The sequence below is a fragment of the Cydia pomonella genome, chromosome 9 (assembly GCF_033807575.1).
Source record: "Cydia pomonella isolate Wapato2018A chromosome 9, ilCydPomo1, whole genome shotgun sequence".
Classification (NCBI taxonomy): domain Eukaryota; kingdom Metazoa; phylum Arthropoda; class Insecta; order Lepidoptera; family Tortricidae; genus Cydia; species Cydia pomonella.
This window is the reverse complement of record NC_084711.1, coordinates 14,557,168-14,578,682: the sequence shown is the minus strand read 5'-3', so window position 1 is coordinate 14,578,682 and position 21,515 is coordinate 14,557,168. Positions and strand designations below refer to the sequence as shown.

The following is a 21,515-nucleotide window of genomic DNA, read 5'->3' as shown; positions in this document are numbered from 1 at the left end:
TGCTCCTTACTCTTATAATAATTAAAGATTCAGAAAAATCTAACATACCCCTATAGCTGTGTTTGATATACAACAAACGGTGTCAAAATATTTTTAATAATGTTAATATCCAGAGAGGAAAATGAGAAAGTTGTGGTTATATCAAAAGGCAATTTCGCGCGGCCGCGTTGTATCCTAAGTGCGAGTCCATTAGATTTGCTAATAAACGCAAATAGCGAATGTTTGAACTCACCCTTAACACTAATATATGTGTAAATCGGGTCTAAAGTTGGGCAATGTGAAATATGATATGACGTTTACTATAGTAAGTATCTACACGCATTGTCACGACAAAGTCTGTGAAGAATTAGCTTGGTTCTACTATTGTATTTAGTGCAGGAATATGATATAATTTTAATTTCATCGAATGGTGTTCTCAAATAAACCCCTATCTATCCCGAACATGATATCCAATAATACCTTTATCCTTGATCACACACAAATTGTGCGCCCGCATGAGTTACGATATTCAGCCTGGCTCAATGAGGTAATGATCGAACCGACAATATAATGACTCTATTACCGACTTGATTTGTACCAATAATACGCTTAATTTCGGCGTTAACTACTCGCACTATTCACGCTACTAGTGCCAGTTTTATGTCAGAATGAGCGGTAAAACGATCATCGAAATTTATGACAGCGTAAGGTCTGATAATGGTTTTGGAGTTTCTTATTCATTTGCATACTTTGTGTCGAATCGACGTCGTTTCCTGTATGCCAAACATTGAAATGAAAGAAATGAGTGCTAATTCAACTTATACAGATACGGGTCTGAATATCTATAAAAACGGCAAAAAATCATGTCTGTTGTATGGGAGCCTCCTTAAATATTAATTTTATTCTGTTTTTTTAGCATTTGTTGTTATAGCGGCAACATCTGTGAAAATGTCAACTGTCTAACTATCACGGTTCATGAGATACAGCCTGGTGACAGACAGCGGATTCTTAGTAATAGGGTCCCGTTTTACCCTTTATGTACGGAACCCTAAAATCATCTAAAGATAATAAACATTAAAGATCATGACAAATAACGTCTTAAAAATAACATGACGAAGAGGCAGTATAGCTGGAACAAAGCTAAACAGAATTGGCATTCTTTTGTTATCTTCCAGTACAGTAGCGAGAATGCGCCATGACGTAGATTGCATTGTACATTGCTCATACGGGCAGATCAACTTTGATGTTGCTACAGAAAATATAGACCTAAAAGCCGACTGCCTACAAGTGTGTAATACTTAGTATTGCACATTAGGTACAGTCACGGACTTTAATTGTTGAGCCATTTAGGGTCATTGGCAGAATAAAACTAATTGTGATATATATTCATGAGCGAAAGTAATTACTTGAAGTGGGGATTTTTTTTATCTTGTTTTCGTTAGCAGGGATGGTAATGACGAACTATTATTTTCCAAAGTTACTTATTGTATAGGTAGCTCAATTGGCAATGGTCCACCTCGATGTATGTCCAATTTTAAAACTTGTGCCTAGTCAGGCTTCTGCTATACAGTTTTATGTGGCTGAGCCTATTTAAATTACAGAGCAGAGAACAGTGCTCGTTTCGTAACTATAATTGGTATGTAGTTTTTCTGGAGCATTTCCTCATTAAAAGGAGCGCTTAGTTCTGTTTATTCAATAGTTTCTAGCGAGACAAAGGAGCTAGTGTTCTGAGAAAAGTGTAGTACTATATAATATGTACAATATTTTTTTTTCCGCATTTATTAGCTTCCTTTTACGGCACTACTTTTACGTTCAGCAATAATACTAACCTTAGCTTCAATAAAAGAGAAGCCCGTACATTTCTTCACACCAATTTGAATTTGATATGAATGTATTTTTGCTTTAAAAGTGGATCGTGTAGTTTTCTAGGTTTCACCGTTGCTCTTAGCTTTCTCGTGTTTGCAGCAGGTTTTATACATTGCAAGGAGAGACATCGCATGCCTTCTTTTATTTCACGTCCACTCCATAAAAGCATTACGTGTCCTAGCCACATACCACATACCGTTAAAACATAATAGAAATAGTTAGTACTACTATTTACGCACATGAAATCTAATATGATAAATATTCTCATCATGTTCACATTGAATTAATGTTTTATCTATGTAGGTTTGTTAAATTTTTCTATTATTTTATCACGAAAGAATGTTCATATCTGTATATGTGATTTTTGGTATTTTCCCAACCTTTTCACGATATAACGTGTAAATGGTAACATAGTTACAAGTTTTACTATGAGAGCCATAAATGTTAAGACTAGATATTTAAATTACGAAACAGCATTCTGAAAGCATGCAGATATCTACTCGTACTACCTATAACTCCTATAAGTAGTAACCGCCTTTCCTCTCGGCCCTTTCACTTCAGCTAAGAAACATTGAAACTGCAAATCTTGTACTTTTTACTCCGGTTTCAATTAGCCAGCGGCATTATTGATATAAAGCAATGCAAAGTAATCCTTATTATTTCCTTAACAAAGTGCAAACTTAAAAGCACTCTTCGTCGGTTAAGTCCTTATTAGTTCGGGGTTAATTACACTCGGAGGACTCTAGACGAAGGGGAAGCAAGTTCCAAGAAGTTACCAAACGAATGTGATTAATTTAACGGGTCTTGGCAACATCGTTACACAATCTTCAAGCTTTGCTCGCAAAGGATTAAAGGACAGACACAGCCGAGAAGGTAGGGGTATTTCTATTTACTTCGAAAAAAGCCGCTTCACGGCTATCCCAGTCCAAGATGGATAACTTTTTCTTTTTTACATATACATACAGCGTGTATTTTTGATACGACCGTATATTCAAAGGGTAGTTAGTTTGGGCTTTAATGAGCACACTTTCATAGGTTTTTATAAAATGGGCGACTTTTAATTTTCGACATAAAATAATTCAGCAAGCAATGCATCGTTTAATTTTAATTCAAAACGTCGCATTTAATGACGCGACGTCACTACTATCACAAATGACGAAATACATTGGCGAAAATTTTTCAAAACATAATTATGCTCTGGTAGTTCGGAAAAAAAACTCGGAATTGTTTTACAGTACTAAAACCTACGTCTAGTTTAAATTTGCGGTTAAATAAAAATACATAACTGTATAAGAATAAGAAGAGTTTCAATGTTAATTACGACCACCTATTGGGCATATAAGTTGCTTGCTTATGTGGAAGTCTCTCACCGCTGCACTGTAATTATGGTTAAAATCATACATAAAATTTGATGTTGTGGATACCAGTTATAGTAAAGTGATCGTTCGCTCCCTAAGTAGGCCAGCAGTACCATGGTCGGACAGGTCAGTGACCGCGCCTCCCCCTTCCCTTTACCTACGCCTCGTCCTACTACATTTCTCCACTCCAGCGCAATGCAAAGGCTGCATTCTCCGATCCCTTTATCAGTGTGTTCATTTATATGAAAACTCGCCGGCGCGGCGAGGCCATAAAGAAAGAACATGTGCAATTAAATATTTTAACCAGTCTATCTATTGCTAAAGTGGTTCACAAATTGCTTTAAAACCGTATTCAAAGCATGTGTGAATCTTGTCTGAATAGTTGGAGAAAGTAATGCTGGGTTTTATCGTTCTTTTCCCAACGCCTCTGTTACGGAAATCGGCCTTTAGAGAGTTTCAAAATGTGCTTTTACTTACATGTAACAAATTTCTCAAGGTTTGCCTAACATGGTTACAGCAGCGTTATGATAATCTTTTGTTTTATCATGTTTGAATTCGTTTATACCATTTAGATTTCCGGATAGTATTCGTTATAAATGACACGGCACTGTTAACACAACTGTTATACAATCCAATAAATTGTGGCATTCGTTTTGGTTGCGACCGCTTGAGTGCATTTTAATTTATCTGAGCGTAAAAATTGACATAATATTATGAAATGGTAAAATATAACTTTATTTATCTTGACATAATTACAATGACCATTAGACCTGGATAAGTGTAGATATTTAACGATACTTCTTTGTTACGTGTCCCTATCTATAACCTAGACAGATGTGTTTGTAATATACTATCGACTGGCTTGTTTCGCGGTCAGAATTGAGTCAGATTAATCGTTTTATCTGAGAACGCTCTGCCAATGTGGTTTTAATGATTGGCCGTTTCCTCGGTGGGGCATGTTTAGCCCCTGTAAGTAGAGGAAGTAATACGATTTAAATTACTTTGTAATCCGGCCACTATTTTAATTACATTGAAAGTTCTAACTGGAATAAATTGGTGTTTATCAATTTAGAAGTCTACCTTCCAGTAGCGAAACTAGGAACAGGTCATAAATACATTTTACTAGGGGTACTTAGCCAGTTCCAAGACTTCCTTCTAGTCGACGATACGTCCCAACCGTCTATGAAAATAAGATGTATTTCTAGAATACGGAAGAATCTGTGAAGTGGTTAACGCCTATAGGTAGGAAGTAGTGTATGCAGTTTTAAACAATTGCTTGTTTGTACTGTTATACTTGGGTATCTATTTACACTTTGCAATAAATCAGACGCGTCCATTTCTATTAAGAATATAATTAAATTTGTCAAATAAGTTTTTTTGCTTATGTGTGTTTTATAATTATGCTATTTAAGGTTGAATCTACATAGGTACACGTTACACAGTGTACACACATTAGCATAACTTATTTATTAGAAACTTATCTTAACCGCATAAAAATGAAACATGTGAAATAAGATATGGTTCATGTACTTGTTATATCATCTCGATGATCATTGATCACAGCACTCATTCGTTTGTCGTTACGGTGTGAGGTGTGAAGTGTGAGACAGCAAAACAGCGCAAACGTAATTTAATGAAGACAAATGCCGGCTCGAGCCTTATTTAAATCAAAGTCGAGTGTTTCTAAATGAGATAGATGGAGAAATACATAAGTGACAACCAACTAACAAAACTCGGTTTTCAAAATTCCGCTCACTCAAAAAGTTATGCATACTTATTTATTGATTTGCAGAACTGTTAGTATGAATAAAGTTTTTAATTAAAAATACTAGGCCTTGTTTGTTACAATGATGTCTAAGTAAATTCTGATGATGATCAATCAACGCCGGTGTTCAGCACGCTGCATATGCAAACATATATACAGGAGCTGCGCGTTTCCGCGTATTGTACATCAGATATCACGTAATTTAAGCATTTACTGTTATACAAATTGTAGAATGAACTCAGGGTTTTGAAATCACTTTTTCTTAATAATAGTTTCGTAATATCGCCCTCCTGAGACCCTGAAGGAATTGTTTTGTTTTTGGATTTGGAATCCTTAGTTACCTACAGAATAAAAGTTCAGATTTTGGAATATGTACACAAATTTGTACGCAGGGTCTTAGGAGGTCAGTATTGACTCCATTTACCTCTCGCTTCTTTGACTGCATTTGTTTATCAAAACATTTAATCTATGCAGTATATAACTATGTATATTAGATTCATGATCCATATTCAATTCAGGAATGACAAATTGATTCGAAAGTAAGTCTGACCAAGTGACCACGACATTGCTCATCATGTTGCATAGCTTTATGGCTTATTTGAATACAAAGGCTTTTCTCTAACACAAATACTTGATGCAAGGTGGCTGCCGCGTTCCATCCACTTTCACGATTGACCTATCACGAGCGGCGGTCACTTGGTATCCGATTGGCAAATTGGCTGACGACATATTTCCGACATGCCAGAAGCAGAAGTTTAAGCTATATAATACATATAATAATTCAGCCTACATACGTCTCACTGCTGGGCACAGGCCTCCCCTCATGAACGGGAGAGCTTGGGCCAGTCCCCACGCTTGCTCAATGCGGATTGGGGACTTCACATACACCTTTGAATTTCTTCGCAGATGTATGCAGGTTTCTTCACGATGTTTTCCTTCACCGAAAAGCTAGTGGTAAATATCCAAATTGTTTCGTACATAAGTTCTGAAAAACCCATTGGTACAAGCCAATATTTGAAACCGCGACCTCTGGATATGGAGTGAATATGACGTCCGGCTTTCAGGACGTCATATTCACTCGGCCACCACCGCTAGTTGAAACTAATAATGTTAAATTTTACGACTACTAACGTCAAAATAGTAATGTGCGGAACGAAATATGAGTCTGCATTGTCCGTATTGTACAGAGGATGACGTTCTATACATAACTTCCTGAGCTGCAGCGCTGACGTTGATAATTCTTCACATTGCATCAGTAGGTACCAGTATTCAGTAAGGTAATATTAATTTATGTATCGTTAACATAAAATATTCTATTGTGAGCGTTTTAGTGCTTTTCTTTTTTCTTTTTATATTATTATTATCAGAACCACAACGTATTTAGCGAACCGCGACTCGTCTCGAATGGGTGCTCCGCTCTTTCCCTTTATTTTTCCTTTTCTGGAGCGCCAGACTGTGCTATGTAAACTGTTCAGATAATGAAACGAACTTTTAATGATTCCAACAGGATTCCCATGACCTGAAGTATTCTGTAAGGTTTTATTTCTTAGTACCTATTTACATAGCACTGACCAGTTTTCCCAAAGTTACAAATATAATTCTAACTTGCTCTGTAACGGTGGTTTCGTAAAATGGTTCACGGACAATACAATCATGAAGTCCATTGACGTGATGCGATACATTCGACACGCAAATTGCAAGACATAATTTAGATCGACTTCATATCGCTTCGATGTATTCGGTTTGAGCTTCTCTCATGTAATATTTATTTCACTTTTCCCAATTTATTTCTTCTTTGTTCAGAGAAGGCAGGAAACTTTACAAATCGCTTACTAGTTCACCTAATTCATATTCAGGCAACGTGCTGTTCAACATCGGTAACAATGAATATGTAGAAGGATACGTGAAAAAAATATCGTGACCAATGAGCCGTAAGAAATATACGAGACTGCGAAATTAGGCCGGCGTAGTTTTGAGCGAAAACAGTGCCTCTAAGCTAAGGTGATGTTTACGCAAGAAAAGTTAAGAGTCTCTGAGTCGATCTTACTCGAAAGTCAAGCAGGGATTCGCGACTCCGTCCAAACAACGCGAATCTGTGATGTAGTTAAACAAAACTATATAATATACGTCCGTATTTTAAATAAATACTTACTTCATAAAGTTCTACCGGTAGTAAGTAGTGTTAGTTTACATTTTCACAATTTCATTAATTATGTGACTAAATTAAAAGAAAACCATGTTTGGTCTCTAAGCACAGGTTGTCGTTCCAATAAGTGAGTTCATTCGAACATCCGGCGTTAACATGTATATCACTATCAGTGATCTCAAGCCACCTGACACCCTCATGCGGTCGGCCACCTACCTACTTTACTAACGCATTTATTCATACCGAGACAAAACTTCCGTGAGCTCGTATCTCTATATAATGTATAAATGTAAAAGAAACCATTCTGCATAAAGGTAAAGTTTAAATTTGAACAAATATAGCTATGTCGCATACGAGCTGCGAAACTTATCCCTCGACATCTCCCAGCGACAAGGGCGGATCCACCGTTGTGGGCACGATGGGCATGCCCACAACCCTAATAGAGTGCCCTATTGATTCGCCGAACAAAATTACGCCGATTTTTGTTTCGCAGACGCTTTGGCAGAATTTCACTACGCAGGGTAGTCAGTTGGCAACTTGGCATAACATTGATAGGCAGATTTACTTTTCGTAGAATAATTGTTTGGTAACCGTCATAATTACCCGAGAAACCTTTGGTCAAAACACGATAAGTAGAGTGTTTTTTGTATTAATTAGAAATAAGCAATAGGAGTTTTTTAGCGTAGTTATAGGTATGTATCTAAACATGGACTGCAATAATTTGCTTGCGATTTTCAATACATTACCTTTTACGCCATAATATGTATATGTATGCAGTATAAGTAAAGAGGCCCACTGATTGTGAGAGTTAGAATAGCGGGTGTGCCTAAATAAAAATAAATGAAAAGCATACCATATTTTTGTACCTAAAATGTACTATTTAGTACCTCCGTTAAAAAAAATTGTACCTCACGGTACACAAAGTTATCACCAAAAAACAGTACACCCGCCATCCTGACAGTCAGAATGGCGGGTGTACTTTATTACGCTATATTCCCGTGGTTATTGATAAATTCTATAAAAGCCAAGTTTTTGTACCTTTTTTGTGCCTTTATATTCAATTATAATATGAGCCATTTTATTTGTGGTTTCCAAGTTTTACTCATTTATATTTTGCTTGCTATTACACTTTTACAGGCGTTATAATTTTTCAAGTTATCGATCTCATTTTTAATAAAAAACGTACAATTATTTTTATTAAGTCAGGATTTAGTACCCTTAATGTTTAATCTGTTAAGTTCAAATAACTCAGAAAATCATGTCTTAAAAAAGGCTAGGCGCCAGTTCAAATAAATCTTCCTAAGAAAAATCATTTTAAGACATGTTTTTCTGAGTTATTTGAACTTAACAGATTAAACATTCCTGGCGTAATAAAAATAATTGTACCATAGCGTTTTTTCTTAATAATGACATCGATAACTTGAAAAATGATAACGCCTGCGAAATTGTAATAGGAAGCAAAATATAAAATGAGTAAAACTTGGAAACCACAAATAAAATGGCTTATATTATAATTGAATATGAAGGTACAAAAAAGGTACAAAAATTTGGCTTTCATATAATTTATCAATAACCACGGGAACATAGCGTAATAAAGTACACCCGCCATTCTGACTGTCAGGATGGCGGGTGTACTGTTTTTTGATGATAACTTTGTGTACCGTGAGTTACAATTTTTTTTAACGGAGGTGTTAAATAGTACAAATTAGGTACAAAAATATGGTATGCTTTTCATTTATTTTTATTTAGGTACACCCGCCATTCTGACTCTCACCACTGATTACCAGTTTGCCGGAAGATAAAAGCTAAAAATTGCGAATAACTGACAGGCCGATATCGTCCGGCGAACTGGTAATCAGTGGGCAATTAAGTACCTCAGTTGCTAAATTACTAACTAAACTGTTTTTATTATTAATTTGACTGTCACTTTCTTCGAAATTAAATTTAAAAAAACATTACTCGAGTAAATGCCTGCGGTAATGATTTCCCAACTCAACAAATAGCATAACAATGTTTTTTTGCAAACCAATTTGTAGACATTTCCGTATTTAAAAAAAAAATATTACCATTTTTTTCTTAGAATGATTAGATTTATTCAGTTGCTATATAGTTTATAGGTAAGTAAATCAAATCAAAACATTACAAGCCTAACATTTGACAAATAAATAATTTATTTAGTCATTTTTAATAGATTGCCGTCTTTGTTTGATATAAAGCAAAAAGATTTACCTTTAACTTCAATTAAATAGTAACTTAACCTAACCAAACAGTCTTTTTAGACAACAGTTCGTTTTTGTGGGGGTCGCAGCTCGTAGCTCTAACCTGCTTTTCTGGCAACAGTTCGTCTTTGCGGGGGTCGTAGTTCTAAACTCACCTATCTTTTTTTTTCTGGCAAGGTTTGTCTTTCTGGAGGTCGCAGTTCGAACCTTATCTGCTTTTCTAGCAAGAGTTCATTATTACGCGGGTCGCAGTTCTAACTTCACTTTCATTTTTTTAGAAACAAAACGTTTTTATAATTATTGTTAAAAATAAATATACATATAAATAAAACAGACTAAACATTACTATGGAAAAAACATCGTTTGTAAAGTTCAAAAGTTTGACAAACTAAAAATTGTTAAATATTTTAAATCAGGTGAAACATTTTGGTCTAATTAATGTTGTTGAATTATTGTTAAGAGAATGATAATAAGTATTGGGTAAAATTGGATTGAAAAATGTACAGTTGGAAAATATTTGTTGGGAAATGAAATTTGGTTAAAAATATTTTGGTATAATAGCAATATCCCACAATTCTTCCAATAATCTACCTATATTCTGTTAATTTACACAAAAGCGAATTGAACGGTATGTGAACCAAGACTACCAAACCACAAAATACCTATCTGTTTTGTGACCAAACGTTAGTCGACAAAAAGTTACATCTAGGTACGAATAAATTCCTCTGCGAAACGATGTTCGGCGAAACTTTGTCAGGGAATCGATAATCTACTAAAAATTGGTCGGGGAATCATTAGGTACCCCCCTTATAGACTTGTGACGTTACACTTTCACGCTCTATCGAGATCGATAGGCTGATGATCGTTCATGAGGCAGATCGTACTCCGTCTCGCACTTGGCCGATTTTCGGGTAGCTGTGACCACAACCTTTCTTGAGGGCTGGATCCGCGCCTGCCCAGCGATGTGGTTTCCTGCGTCGCTTCCCAGCGCTCGGATACATCTAGCGCTCTCAGTGAAACAACGTAACATGTTCCCATTGCCTACGTTTAAACGTCCGACGTTGCTTTACAAATGGATCGATCTATTCAATCAAACGGGTTTCATTATGTTCAGTTTGCTAGTTGTCCGTTAGAACAAAAGCATCCCAGGCCTTTGGATCGAAGTATTTGCTACGTTTGAAACAACTTTTAAATTAAATTTCATCTTTTGCCGGACTGCGAATTATGGGGATCCCTAAGGGATTGTTTCATTATTATAATTTTGCGTGATTGAAATTTTGTGTGTTTGAAAATTGGTAAATTGGTAGCCATTGAAATCAAAAGTATGCAGTAAGTATATGCTTTTCTACACCGATGACTACTTATAAGTAGGCAAGTTAGCCTTTTATCACGTCAGCTTTCCACATATAATTCTACGCGCCTTACGTATCCACACTGTGACTTTCTCAGGAAGTATATAATTTAGCCAGCCATATTTTTACCAAAAAGTGTTTTAGATTATGTAATATCGAATTTACAATAACATAATAATTTTTCACCTAAGCAGCTCGAACAAGCCTATTTTCGTCACTCCAGGGAGTTAGTAAAGTGCGACTTTCGTCACTCCAGGAGTGAGGACAAAGTAGCTTTTTATTTAGTGAAGGTCATGAATACAGGAATATTTCTAGAAGCTTTCGTCATAATGATGATGCCTTTCATTCATGAATGTAAATAAATGTGGTTAACTTTACTTGATGTTGATTTTTTTTAACCTTTAATATGTTCTGACTCCTGAGGTCAAAAGTTGTATGTTGTATGTGTCACACGAGAGCAAAGTTATTTTAGGTACATTTCGTGTTTTTGAGTCCCTCGCAAGAATAACCAACTTTCCTCTCTTGTTGCACAAATAACTATTGTCCTACACTTACCTATCCATTATTTTGAGGTGATTGATAATACTATTATAAGAAAAATACAGCTTACGCTCCAGTAACAAGTGACTCCTGCCAAACTATAGTTAATTTGTACTCATGCTAAAAATTCCTTTTCTTTCCCCAGCCAACGGAGCCGTTCATACGACTCCGACGACAATGAACGGGGCGCGTGCGAATGGTGCGAGTACGCACTCGTCATCACGCTCGCCACCATCCTGCTCATCGGCGTCTCGGCGCTGACCATCTTCTGGACGCTGTTCTACCGCGAGGGCTACGCCTGGGTAGATGATATCCCGGAGAAGCAATTCAACCTGCATCCCACGCTTATGGTTGCTGGGTTCGTTACATTCAGTGGGTTCTGTAAGTATTTGTTCTTAATTCTCATCAGTATTTTGTTATGTATGTATATGTGGATCGTCTATACTAAAGAAGTAGTCAATTTCCAGGTCTTTATATCAGTTTTGCCCGATCGCCCAAACTAGCTTTTGATCATCGTCAATTCGTCATCGCCAGTCTGCCATTGTTAAGCGACGGGAAATGGCTCAGAATCGAGACAAACGATGTTAACTTGTGTCGAAGGCCAAGGTTAGCCATCAAAGTCGGTATTTCATTTACTAGGTTGATTATCCTTCATATTTTGCGACAAATTTAGGTACTGATGCAGAAAGTATGTATTACCATAATTAAATATATATTACTATCAACATCATTCTCTTCCCATAATATCATCTATGTAAGTATATTTCGCGAGCGGTAAACTTTCGCATCTTTAGTAGTTTTTAGTGCGAGAGGATATGGGACTCGAGGTTGCAGTTTCTCATTAAATACAATTAACAATAAATCGTGCCCAGGAGGTTGTGATAATCTATTTCATTTCACTACAGCGCGTACACGAAGGTTACTCCAAGTAATTACAGTGTCAGTCGGTGTCTTATGAACAGTAAGTTTGCCCATAAGCTGCCACCGAACTTCACGACTGTAATGTATGAAACCGACAATGATTGATTAAGTAAGGTTTTGACGAGAATGACTTTGAAGCTGTATTAAATAAAAATAAGTCAATCATTGTGATTATGACCTTCTTAGCATTCTTTAGAGATAAATAAGCTTAATTAAGGTTTTATCTATTTACCTATTATAACGCAACTCAAAAAACGCAATTCGCTTCATTAGCTATTATTTTATATTATATAATAAGAGACCATATGCAAATCTATGGCAGTGTTGTAATAGTACCAATCAACGTGTATACCAAACGGCAGTACATTACGGTAATGTTGTGGTTATGATATAAGATGTATCTTCTAGATCTCACGTTCAGAGGTTCAAAGTTACCGACATGCCGACAAATCAACAGAACCATTTTGAAGAAACGTAGTGGGTGGCGAGTAAGCATAAATAATTTATGTCGCAAGAGTAGCTGCTAAGCTGCTACTAGCAAGTTAATATTTGTGTTCGCCCTAGCAATTGAGATTGAATTCATGCTACGCAAACTAATGCATATATTTTCGAAGGATTCCCAACCCATTATGTTCTTCGTACTTTTAGCATTACAATAGTGAGCACGTTGAAATATTTTATATCACTTTGCCCCAAGCGCTTGATGTAGTCGTAGCCTTATTTCGTCCGTTTACCGAATACGTACCCCTTAAAGTAGAATAAGTACCCTTCAATCTGCTATTATCAGATCATCACGTATAAAATCATCATCATCATAAAATGAGAGCAGTTCTATACGCAGAAGTGGGGCGTTACATAGATGTTGATAATAATCTGCTATATATGACCCTTATACTCTCCTAGTCTTTTCGACATCGATATTTGACAGTTTATTTAATCCGAACGTTGTTATTTCCAGCCGTCCTGCTGTATCGCATCTGCCGATGCTTCCGCCGCATCTACGTGAAGCTACTGCACGCGATCTTCCATGCGCTCGCGTTCCCCTGCATTGTCATCGGCTTCCTCGCCGTGCTGGACTACCACAACAAGAAGGGCATCAACAACTTCTACTCGCTGCATAGCTGGATCGGCCTCACTGCCATGGGACTGTTTGGAATACAGGTAATGCCCCATAACGTAGTGGCACCAGTGACCGACAGGGTGTAACCCGTCACGTCAGTCTAGAGTGGACTCTAGATTGGTATACAATAGCGTCCAAGCTCTGAACAAGTTTGGAAGGCAAAACAAAGTGCAACTGGTATGGATCCCAGGGCACGCTAGATTCATAGGCAATGAAAATGCAGATGAACTTGTCCGGAACCATTCATGGGGTTCTCACAGGGAACCATTATAACGGCTATCACAGACCACACTAAGACCAAACATCAAAAAGAATGGGACAGTCTGACGGATCTACAGCAATCAAAAGCTCTTTATGCAAGGAGTAGACTCCGGTTGGAGCAAAAAGCTATCGAACCAAAAGACAACTCCAAATTATAACAGGGGTGTTTATGGGTCATTACGAGATTTACGGGATCAAAAGAGTTTTGGCCAGGATGGGACACTCCGACAACACCGATTGTCGAATGTGTGGCGAAGATGAAGAGACGGTAATACACTTAATGTGTGAATTTCACTACGCCCTCGTCAGACAAATAATGAAGGACTCTGGAGCAGGCTATCTGGAACCAAAGGAATTCAAAATGCTACCCATAAGCTCCATCATCCGGCACATGGAGATGCTCAAAAAAGCTCTTGAGTAGCTGACGGATCTTTCCTAAGGGGACAATGTACTCAAAAGATCCCTATGGGTCGTAGTGCAAGGGCCCTCGAAAATCATAAGATAAGATAACCCGTCACTTCAAATTTTTATTCAAGAAAATAAGGGTATGGAACCGATCTTCTAATACCGCAACACTGTGTAGCTACTGGACGGTGTTGCCACATTAAGAAATCGGCTTCCTACACTTATTTTCTTTGATAAAAATTTCGGATTACTGGTTCCCTGTCGGTCACTGGTGCCACTATGTTAGCTATGTATGAGTAAGGTTGCCAGAGGTCAATGAGGGGGGGCGGGTTTAGGGTTGGCAACGCGCATGTAACTCCTCTGGAGTTGCAGGCGTACATAGGCTACGGAGACTGCTTACCATCAGGCGGGCCGTATGCTTGTTTGCCACCGACTTAGTATAAAAAAAAAAAAAAAATGTATATTAAAACCGATGATGTAGCCGTGGTTAAAATTGAGGTATTTATACACTGAATCCTCATAAAGAGTCCAAATTGCAGAAGGTACCACATACGACATATCTAAGCGTCGGAGGTGGCCATAGACTACGATGTACCTTTTCCATTACACAGGCCATATTATAATGCTTGTTTGCTGACAACGTTGTAAAAATCAACCAAAAATATTCACCTAACAGTAAACCTACACCCTCAATATCCTAATTCACATCCTTGAATATGACGCACAGTCATGCAGACACAATTTAGCTATTATCAACTTTCCCGAGCCGAAGAGTGCTTAACATCATCTCCCTACTTGCTCTCGGATGCAACGTTCATTGCAAAAACATCCTTAATCTTTAAACCGTAGGTTCTTCTGTCCTTTAATGTGTTGTGAAAAGAAAACTGTATGGATGGAAACGTAGCATCTTTGCTAGATGCTTTAAGCCGTTAAGCGGGCTTACCGCGCTGTTCAGGACGCAACTTATATGTAGTTACGTGTAGTTAAGCACTTCTATACATGTCGCGTTCGTGCGAGTGGTTTAGTAGTTTAGTTTAGTTCAGTTTCTCTCGTCACGAGCGTAGCCAATTGAGCCTGGTAATTACATCGCCGGCGTCGAAATAGGTCATTAGACTGTATATGTATTATGTATCTGTGAATTTGTATAACATCGCGTGATAAGAGTTCATTATCTCTCCAATTATTTAAGCAGCCTGGAGACAAACCTTAATTTGCAATTCACATGTTATTTGCTTCTTTTGCTTTGGAAGGTGGTAATAAAATAAAAGCGGAGTGGGCACCATTCTTCCTAAGCAGTTGTCTGTATGTGTCTCGGCTCTATGATTTCTGCTAGCACAGGTTAGCTGTAATGTCGGTATTCATTCACTGAGGATTTTTAGTTTCAAGTATTCTGTCTTTCTTCTTCTTATTTCATTATATGTACCATCTATTTGATCTGGGTATCAGCTTCCGTTACATTCCTCAATCTTTATATGGAATTAGAGTACCTACACAATAACTCACTTTAAGTGTAAAGGAGTGCGTAGGTGGGTAAGAAGTAAACCTAAGCTATTATCTAGAGATATTAAACGGAACCAATTTGTAATTATTAGCAATAAAAATAAGTACCATAATTACACAGTACTTGAAACAAAACAGAAAAATCCCAACCAACCAATTGGATTTTCGGTCTCTAAACATAGCACTATTAGAGATTAGACGTCACTAGCTTAATAGAATATGCCAAATGTGACAAAGATTGATCTTGTATTGACGACGATTGTACAATGACAAAATATTTTTTTAGAAATAGACATTTAAAAATGTGTACCTCAAATTCCAGTACGCCGTGGGCTTCTTCAGCTTCCTGCTGCTCCTGATCTGCAACAAGGGCACAGCCGGCTTCCGCGCCTCCCTCGTGCCCGTCCACGCCGCGTTCGGCATCCTCACCTTCGTGCTCGGCGTCTGCGCTTGCCTTACCGGACTTACTGAGAAAGCCCTCTTCACCATTACGTACGTTGATTATTTATTTAGAAAGATTTTTAGGTTTCAAGTTGCATTCACATTAGGCTGATAGCTTGCGGTTATTATGTAGGCTCACAGCGAGCAACGTAGGTATTTGCCATAGTGTGAAGAATTTACGCTAAAAGTATTTAGACGCTAACTGAATCACCGTAAGTTAACTATCACTCTAATGTGATCACCACCTTCACCACAGTGCCTTTATTTAGCATTTCAAAATATTAGTGTCATTTATTTTTTAAGCCTAAAATCGACCCAGAAGGTTACAATAACTTTGACTAAGAACGTACCTAACTAAATAGCACATTGTGAAATTTCATCGCTTCATATACATACATGATGCGATATCCATAACCCCATAATATGCAGAGCACTATTTCGGCCTATATTTCAGCATAGATATTTTCGTGATCTCAACAGCGATTTGTGAAACATGTAGGAGGTACCTATGAGTATATCTAGAATATTATAACTAAGTACCTAAACGTATAAAACAAAAGCTGTTAAGATCACTATAGGTATCAAATGCACACTGATTCCTTGTTGTGTTTTGTTGTTACAAAATGTTTTGCAATGACATAACTTTGGCTTTTAAAATTGTCCGTTGCAATTTAACGATCACGATGCTTTGCAAGTAAGTTGAAAATTATGCTACATGTTATCCATGTGATATTTTGTGGAGTACTTTAATTTAAACCAACAAAATCACCCTTTTCAACTCCTTAAAGCGTCGCAATCGTTCACACGTCTTCACTTAGAATATTAAAGCCTGGAAGGTGAGTCTCAGCACGGTAAGCACGTTGCTAGTAAAACTAAGCTGTAACATCCAGGTTGCTAAGTCCTTCACTCGATGTGAAGGATATACTTACTTGGAAGTCAAACCAAACACAACTCTCGACTTTTCTATTGACAAATCGGCTCCGCAGATCTAGGCCTTAATATTCTTAGCAGCTTCATTTGTGAATGTTGCACGTAGTCCCGCATGTTCACCGCTTGTGTGTAGCCTATGTGTGCGTATTGCAGCGCGGAACGGTACAGCAGCATGCCAGACGAGGGGATCATCATGAACGCCATCGGAGCAGCGCTCATCGCCATCCTGGCCACCGTCATGTATATCGCTTCGAGGGACAAGTTCCGAGCGCCGGAGACGAGAGACGGGCTCATAAGAGCCTCCGTTGATTTGTAGATTTAGACAATTTATGCAGTATTTCTGTGCCTACGTTATAGAGAAACAAATCGTAAATCATGATTAACTTGTCGTGCCTTACGGATAGATCAATGACGTCCAGAATTATAGTTTTCATTTTTAACACGTTTAATTTATCGAATCATATTCAACATTAAAAGTGTCGCTATTTGAATCTATATTTTTTATATAATTAACTTAGTTACATTTAATTATTTATCTTTAAATGATTCACATAAATATCGTTGCATGTGCATATTGTTCTAATCAGATTCATTCATCAACAGATTGTTGTTGCTATTCAAGAAAGCTCATCAAAGAATCAATAAAAAAATAAAATTATACGTCAATTTTATAGTTTACACTAAAATGAGATTGTTGACAATACATTTTTTATTACTGTTATTATGCCATGGATATAAAATCTACATATAAAAATACCAGAACGAACCTCTGGTCAACGTTGTTAAGTAGGTTTATCATAAAAACGCATTTTTGAAGTGTTTTGCATGGAAAAGTCCAGGAACTTATATATTTTTATAGTAGCATTTACATTTTTTTAAATTAGGAATAAGTAAAATAATGTCCATATAAGATCGTCCATTACTTTGGTATTTTATATTCTTACGACTGATATATACTTACCTATAGGTATGTGTAAATTTACAGACCAGATTTCGGTATACTTATATGAGGATTATATTTTTCTACATAATTAGAAAACTTATACGTATTATTAAGGAGGCTCTATTGTAAAATATCTAGATTAATCTACATTTATTTTGGTCTGTATCAGACCAAAGTACTGTATTGTTTAGGTTTAACTATTAAAACATAATTAAGACATTGTATACAAATAAATCTACAAATTATATAATTAAACATACTATAAAAGATCATGTTTTATTGAATTTTTAATGCTTGCTTGTAGATCCCCAATATTCCATATATGGTCGTATGTTTTGGACAGCTTGTTTTTATTCCTATATAAATGCATGCCTAGTTTATCAGCGCTCTCACTAGCTTATTCTGTGTTTGTTGGCTGCAATATCTTAGAAACATTGCACTAATTATTTAACACTAATAACATTACCTATAAGGAAGTACAATTTAAATACGTTTTGAAAATATACCCTGGCAATTATTTGAAAAGAGCTTACACTTCACCTATATATTTTTTTATTATTCAAATTTAATAATAAATGGGCAGTCACTGACATAAGTTTGTAGTATTTGTTACAATATACTTATTGTGAGTTATAAGCATTAATTTTTCGCCAGCATATAGGAATGTTCGCGCAGTCTATGTTGCAAGGATTTTTTTCTTATAATTAAAGAATTGTAAAGAACATTTAGTAAAATAAATTCTGTAGTCTTTTATTTTACAATATTTTTACTTGGTTGGTAAAATTATGAGGAAGATTATTGGACAGTGACTGGCTGTTAATTTTTCGATGATACTAACCACAGACAACGTACCTATAGCATAGACGTATAGCAAGTCGGAAAAATAATCTTGGCAACATAATGAGTTTCTCTGTTTACCCGTCAACACTTATTGTGGAACTGTTTGCATCTAAACCGCATTCTAAAGCACTCATTATGTCACCACAATTTATTTCGATTTCGCACGTCTATTATACTTAATGTACAGTTCTATACTAACCTCGGGGCACGTGGTGCATCCTCAGGGCAACGGTTTACGCGACGATGTCCGAAGAGTCGATCGTGATGAACGCCATCGGCGTGTCCATCGTGGCGGTGGCCATCGTGGTGCTGTACACCGTGCGCGGCACCGGCGGATACCGCCTGCGCAAGGTCGCGGCGCACCATCCGAGCTAAGCGCCCGCGCATCACCAATAAACGCCATCCAGACGTTTGGCGACAAACGTGAGTTTGTAGCCGGGTTCATTTCGTGTGTTAAGTGGAGACATGTTAATAATAAAAACTGGTATTTTCTATAAAAATAGTTGTGTTGATATTAGCGAGGTCTAATCCATATATTTTTGACAATGCTTTAAAATTTATATTATAACACCATTAGTGAGCTTGTGAGATGGCGTTGTAAGAATATGTGACTGGGATCTCACTTAAGTGCCACCACCTACAACAATGATATGGATCGCAACGTTTTACGGAAACTATCGGTATTTATTATTTAGGTTCCTGTCTTTATAATTCAGTAACTCGTAACTTTTGCAATTTTAATGTTCACTATCTAATTTGCGCTAATGTCTGAATTGAGTTGTAAAAATTCGTGAACACATTGAGGCAAATAAACTTCGCTTTAGAATGCATTACCAATAATATTATGAAATTGCAAACTTTATGAGTAAGTACGTTTATGTATGACGTTCATGTAGTTCTGAGCAACGTTTTTTTATACATCGAGGTTTCAATGTCACATGCAAACTCCAATTTGTCTCCAAACCAAGTTTTGTAATTGCAATTTTTTAAAGTTTGTAAGTTTGACGTTATGCTTAATGAGGTAACACCGTACTCTGTATTAGTGGTAACTAAAAGGGTAAGCAGTAGGGATAGCGGAGGTAAATTTTGTAAGTTAGATTAATTCGAATGAGGGTTCAAGACTCCGCTCGAGACGATAATATCAGTCCATCAACATCTTCAGAAGCCCTCTGTGTAACTTCAAAATGGAACAAACTTACTTTAAGCAATATCTTTATAAGGTTTTCGATTTTGAGATTACCGTTATACTTCGAAAATTAAACCCTGATGAAATTATATCGTTTAGCTCAATTTGTTAACTTTAGGTTTACAAATTCTATCTCGGTTGGTGACACCACTCGTTCGGCGGTTGTGCGTTGTTCTATTGTGAAAATCTACCTTTATTGTGAGTTATTCCGTCTTAGGCAAAATTAATTCGACTGATATTGGAATTAGATCCTTTCTTTGAATATTATTTACACAATATTACCCCATAACTATTTAAGAAGCGTAGTTTAATCGTATTAAGGACCGCAGTCAAATTGAAAGTCTAAACGAAGCGAAAGCAATGCAATGTAACTGTAAAGTCAAAGATTTGACAATTTGAAACTTGATTAACTTCCTTGTACTCGCTGTTCTGTGGTAAATAATTATCTTAATTATTAGAACATATAGTATGTAGGTACGTTAACGAGGTTACCCTTACGGGTAGATAACCAAGGACAAGAAATCGATGTATATTTACTAGATTGGCGTTGACATAGCTCCGGGTGTAATATGCAGTTATATATATTTTGTTTTTAGATGCCATACATACATATAGGTTTTCGTAAATTCATGCTAATAATATGTCGGTATGTTTTATGACGAATAGCTAGGTTATCTTAGATGTAATTGTATATAAATTTTATTCTAATTAATGTAATGTGCGAGTGTTCGATAGTTGTAGTTTCGTAGTGAAAATTTGCAGTCTAAATATTTATTGATCCATCCTACCACGGAGATTGGCTATCCAGTATTTTATGTTATGACTTATGATGTTTATTTATTACATTTTATATCTTTAAGGTACCGATATCTGTATACTTGATGAAGAGCGAGACTCGAATAGAGTCGCATTGAGGTGTTTGTGGTAGAACATTGTGTATAAGTGTTCATCCAAGTTGCCAAATTTGTTGTAAAGTGGTAATGTACGGTAATATAATTTGTTAATCAATTATTAATGTGCTATTCACATACATACCTACGTGTAGCGTGTTTATCAATAATGTAGGATAATGCTCAAGGTATTTACGGAGGGTACATATTCTTTCCTTTTGTAGAAATTGAGTAATTTATCTATTACTTAGATAAAGTTTTATCTATATTCCATTTTGTAAATTTGCATTCCATTGAAGCATTTGATGGGCTTTTAACATTCTTTCTGAAAATATACAATCCGTACAAAGACTGCATTCATAAGTAGGTCCTCTTGTATTATATTACAGGATTTGCGATCGTTTTTTGCTTGGATAAAGACGTATTTACAAATTTTAAATATTCCAGTTTTTGTGGATCCCTTTGAAATATTGGGGCCAAATTTTGATATTGTTATAGCATCCCCATTTGTACAGTTTCTGTTATGCACCCTTTTAATACAAAACGTAACAATGCTACAGTTGAAAAAGACTTAAAAAAAAATCGTTTCTAAACGCACCAAGAGAATTAAATGCAGTACCTGCTTATTAATGTAAAACTAGAATTATGATAGTTTTCAAGTGTTCTCATAAGTTGCGTAGTCTCTATAGATTCATTTGAAATATTTCATTAAGTTACTATTGAGTAATTGATAACGATTATTTCGCTTTATTGCGTCGACGACAGTTATATTGGTTACTATGAATTTTATCACTGTTTTACATTTTGAAATATTTATACGGCAATCGTATGGTACATTAAATACTTGTATTAA

At 36.4% G+C, this 21,515-nt stretch overlaps 1 protein-coding gene across 4 annotated transcripts in view; it reads left to right on the top strand.

Annotated features, from left to right (window-relative positions):
• LOC133521464 (plasma membrane ascorbate-dependent reductase CYBRD1) overlaps positions 1-21,515 on the top strand; it is a 119,963-nt gene extending 98,448 nt beyond the window's left edge. The window contains exons 3-6 of one of the 4 annotated variants that reach the window (XM_061856436.1): positions 11,371-11,606; positions 13,105-13,307; positions 15,755-15,924; positions 18,811-21,515. In XM_061856436.1, the coding sequence (XP_061712420.1) occupies positions 11,371-11,606; positions 13,105-13,307; positions 15,755-15,924; positions 18,811-18,961 (760 nt within the window). In that variant the 3' untranslated portion in view covers positions 18,962-21,515. Of the gene's footprint in view, positions 1-11,370; positions 11,607-13,104; positions 13,308-15,754; positions 15,925-16,956; positions 18,285-18,810 lie in introns of those variants that run through there. The other 3 variants (XM_061856434.1, XM_061856437.1, XM_061856438.1) reach the window with 3 other exon arrangements.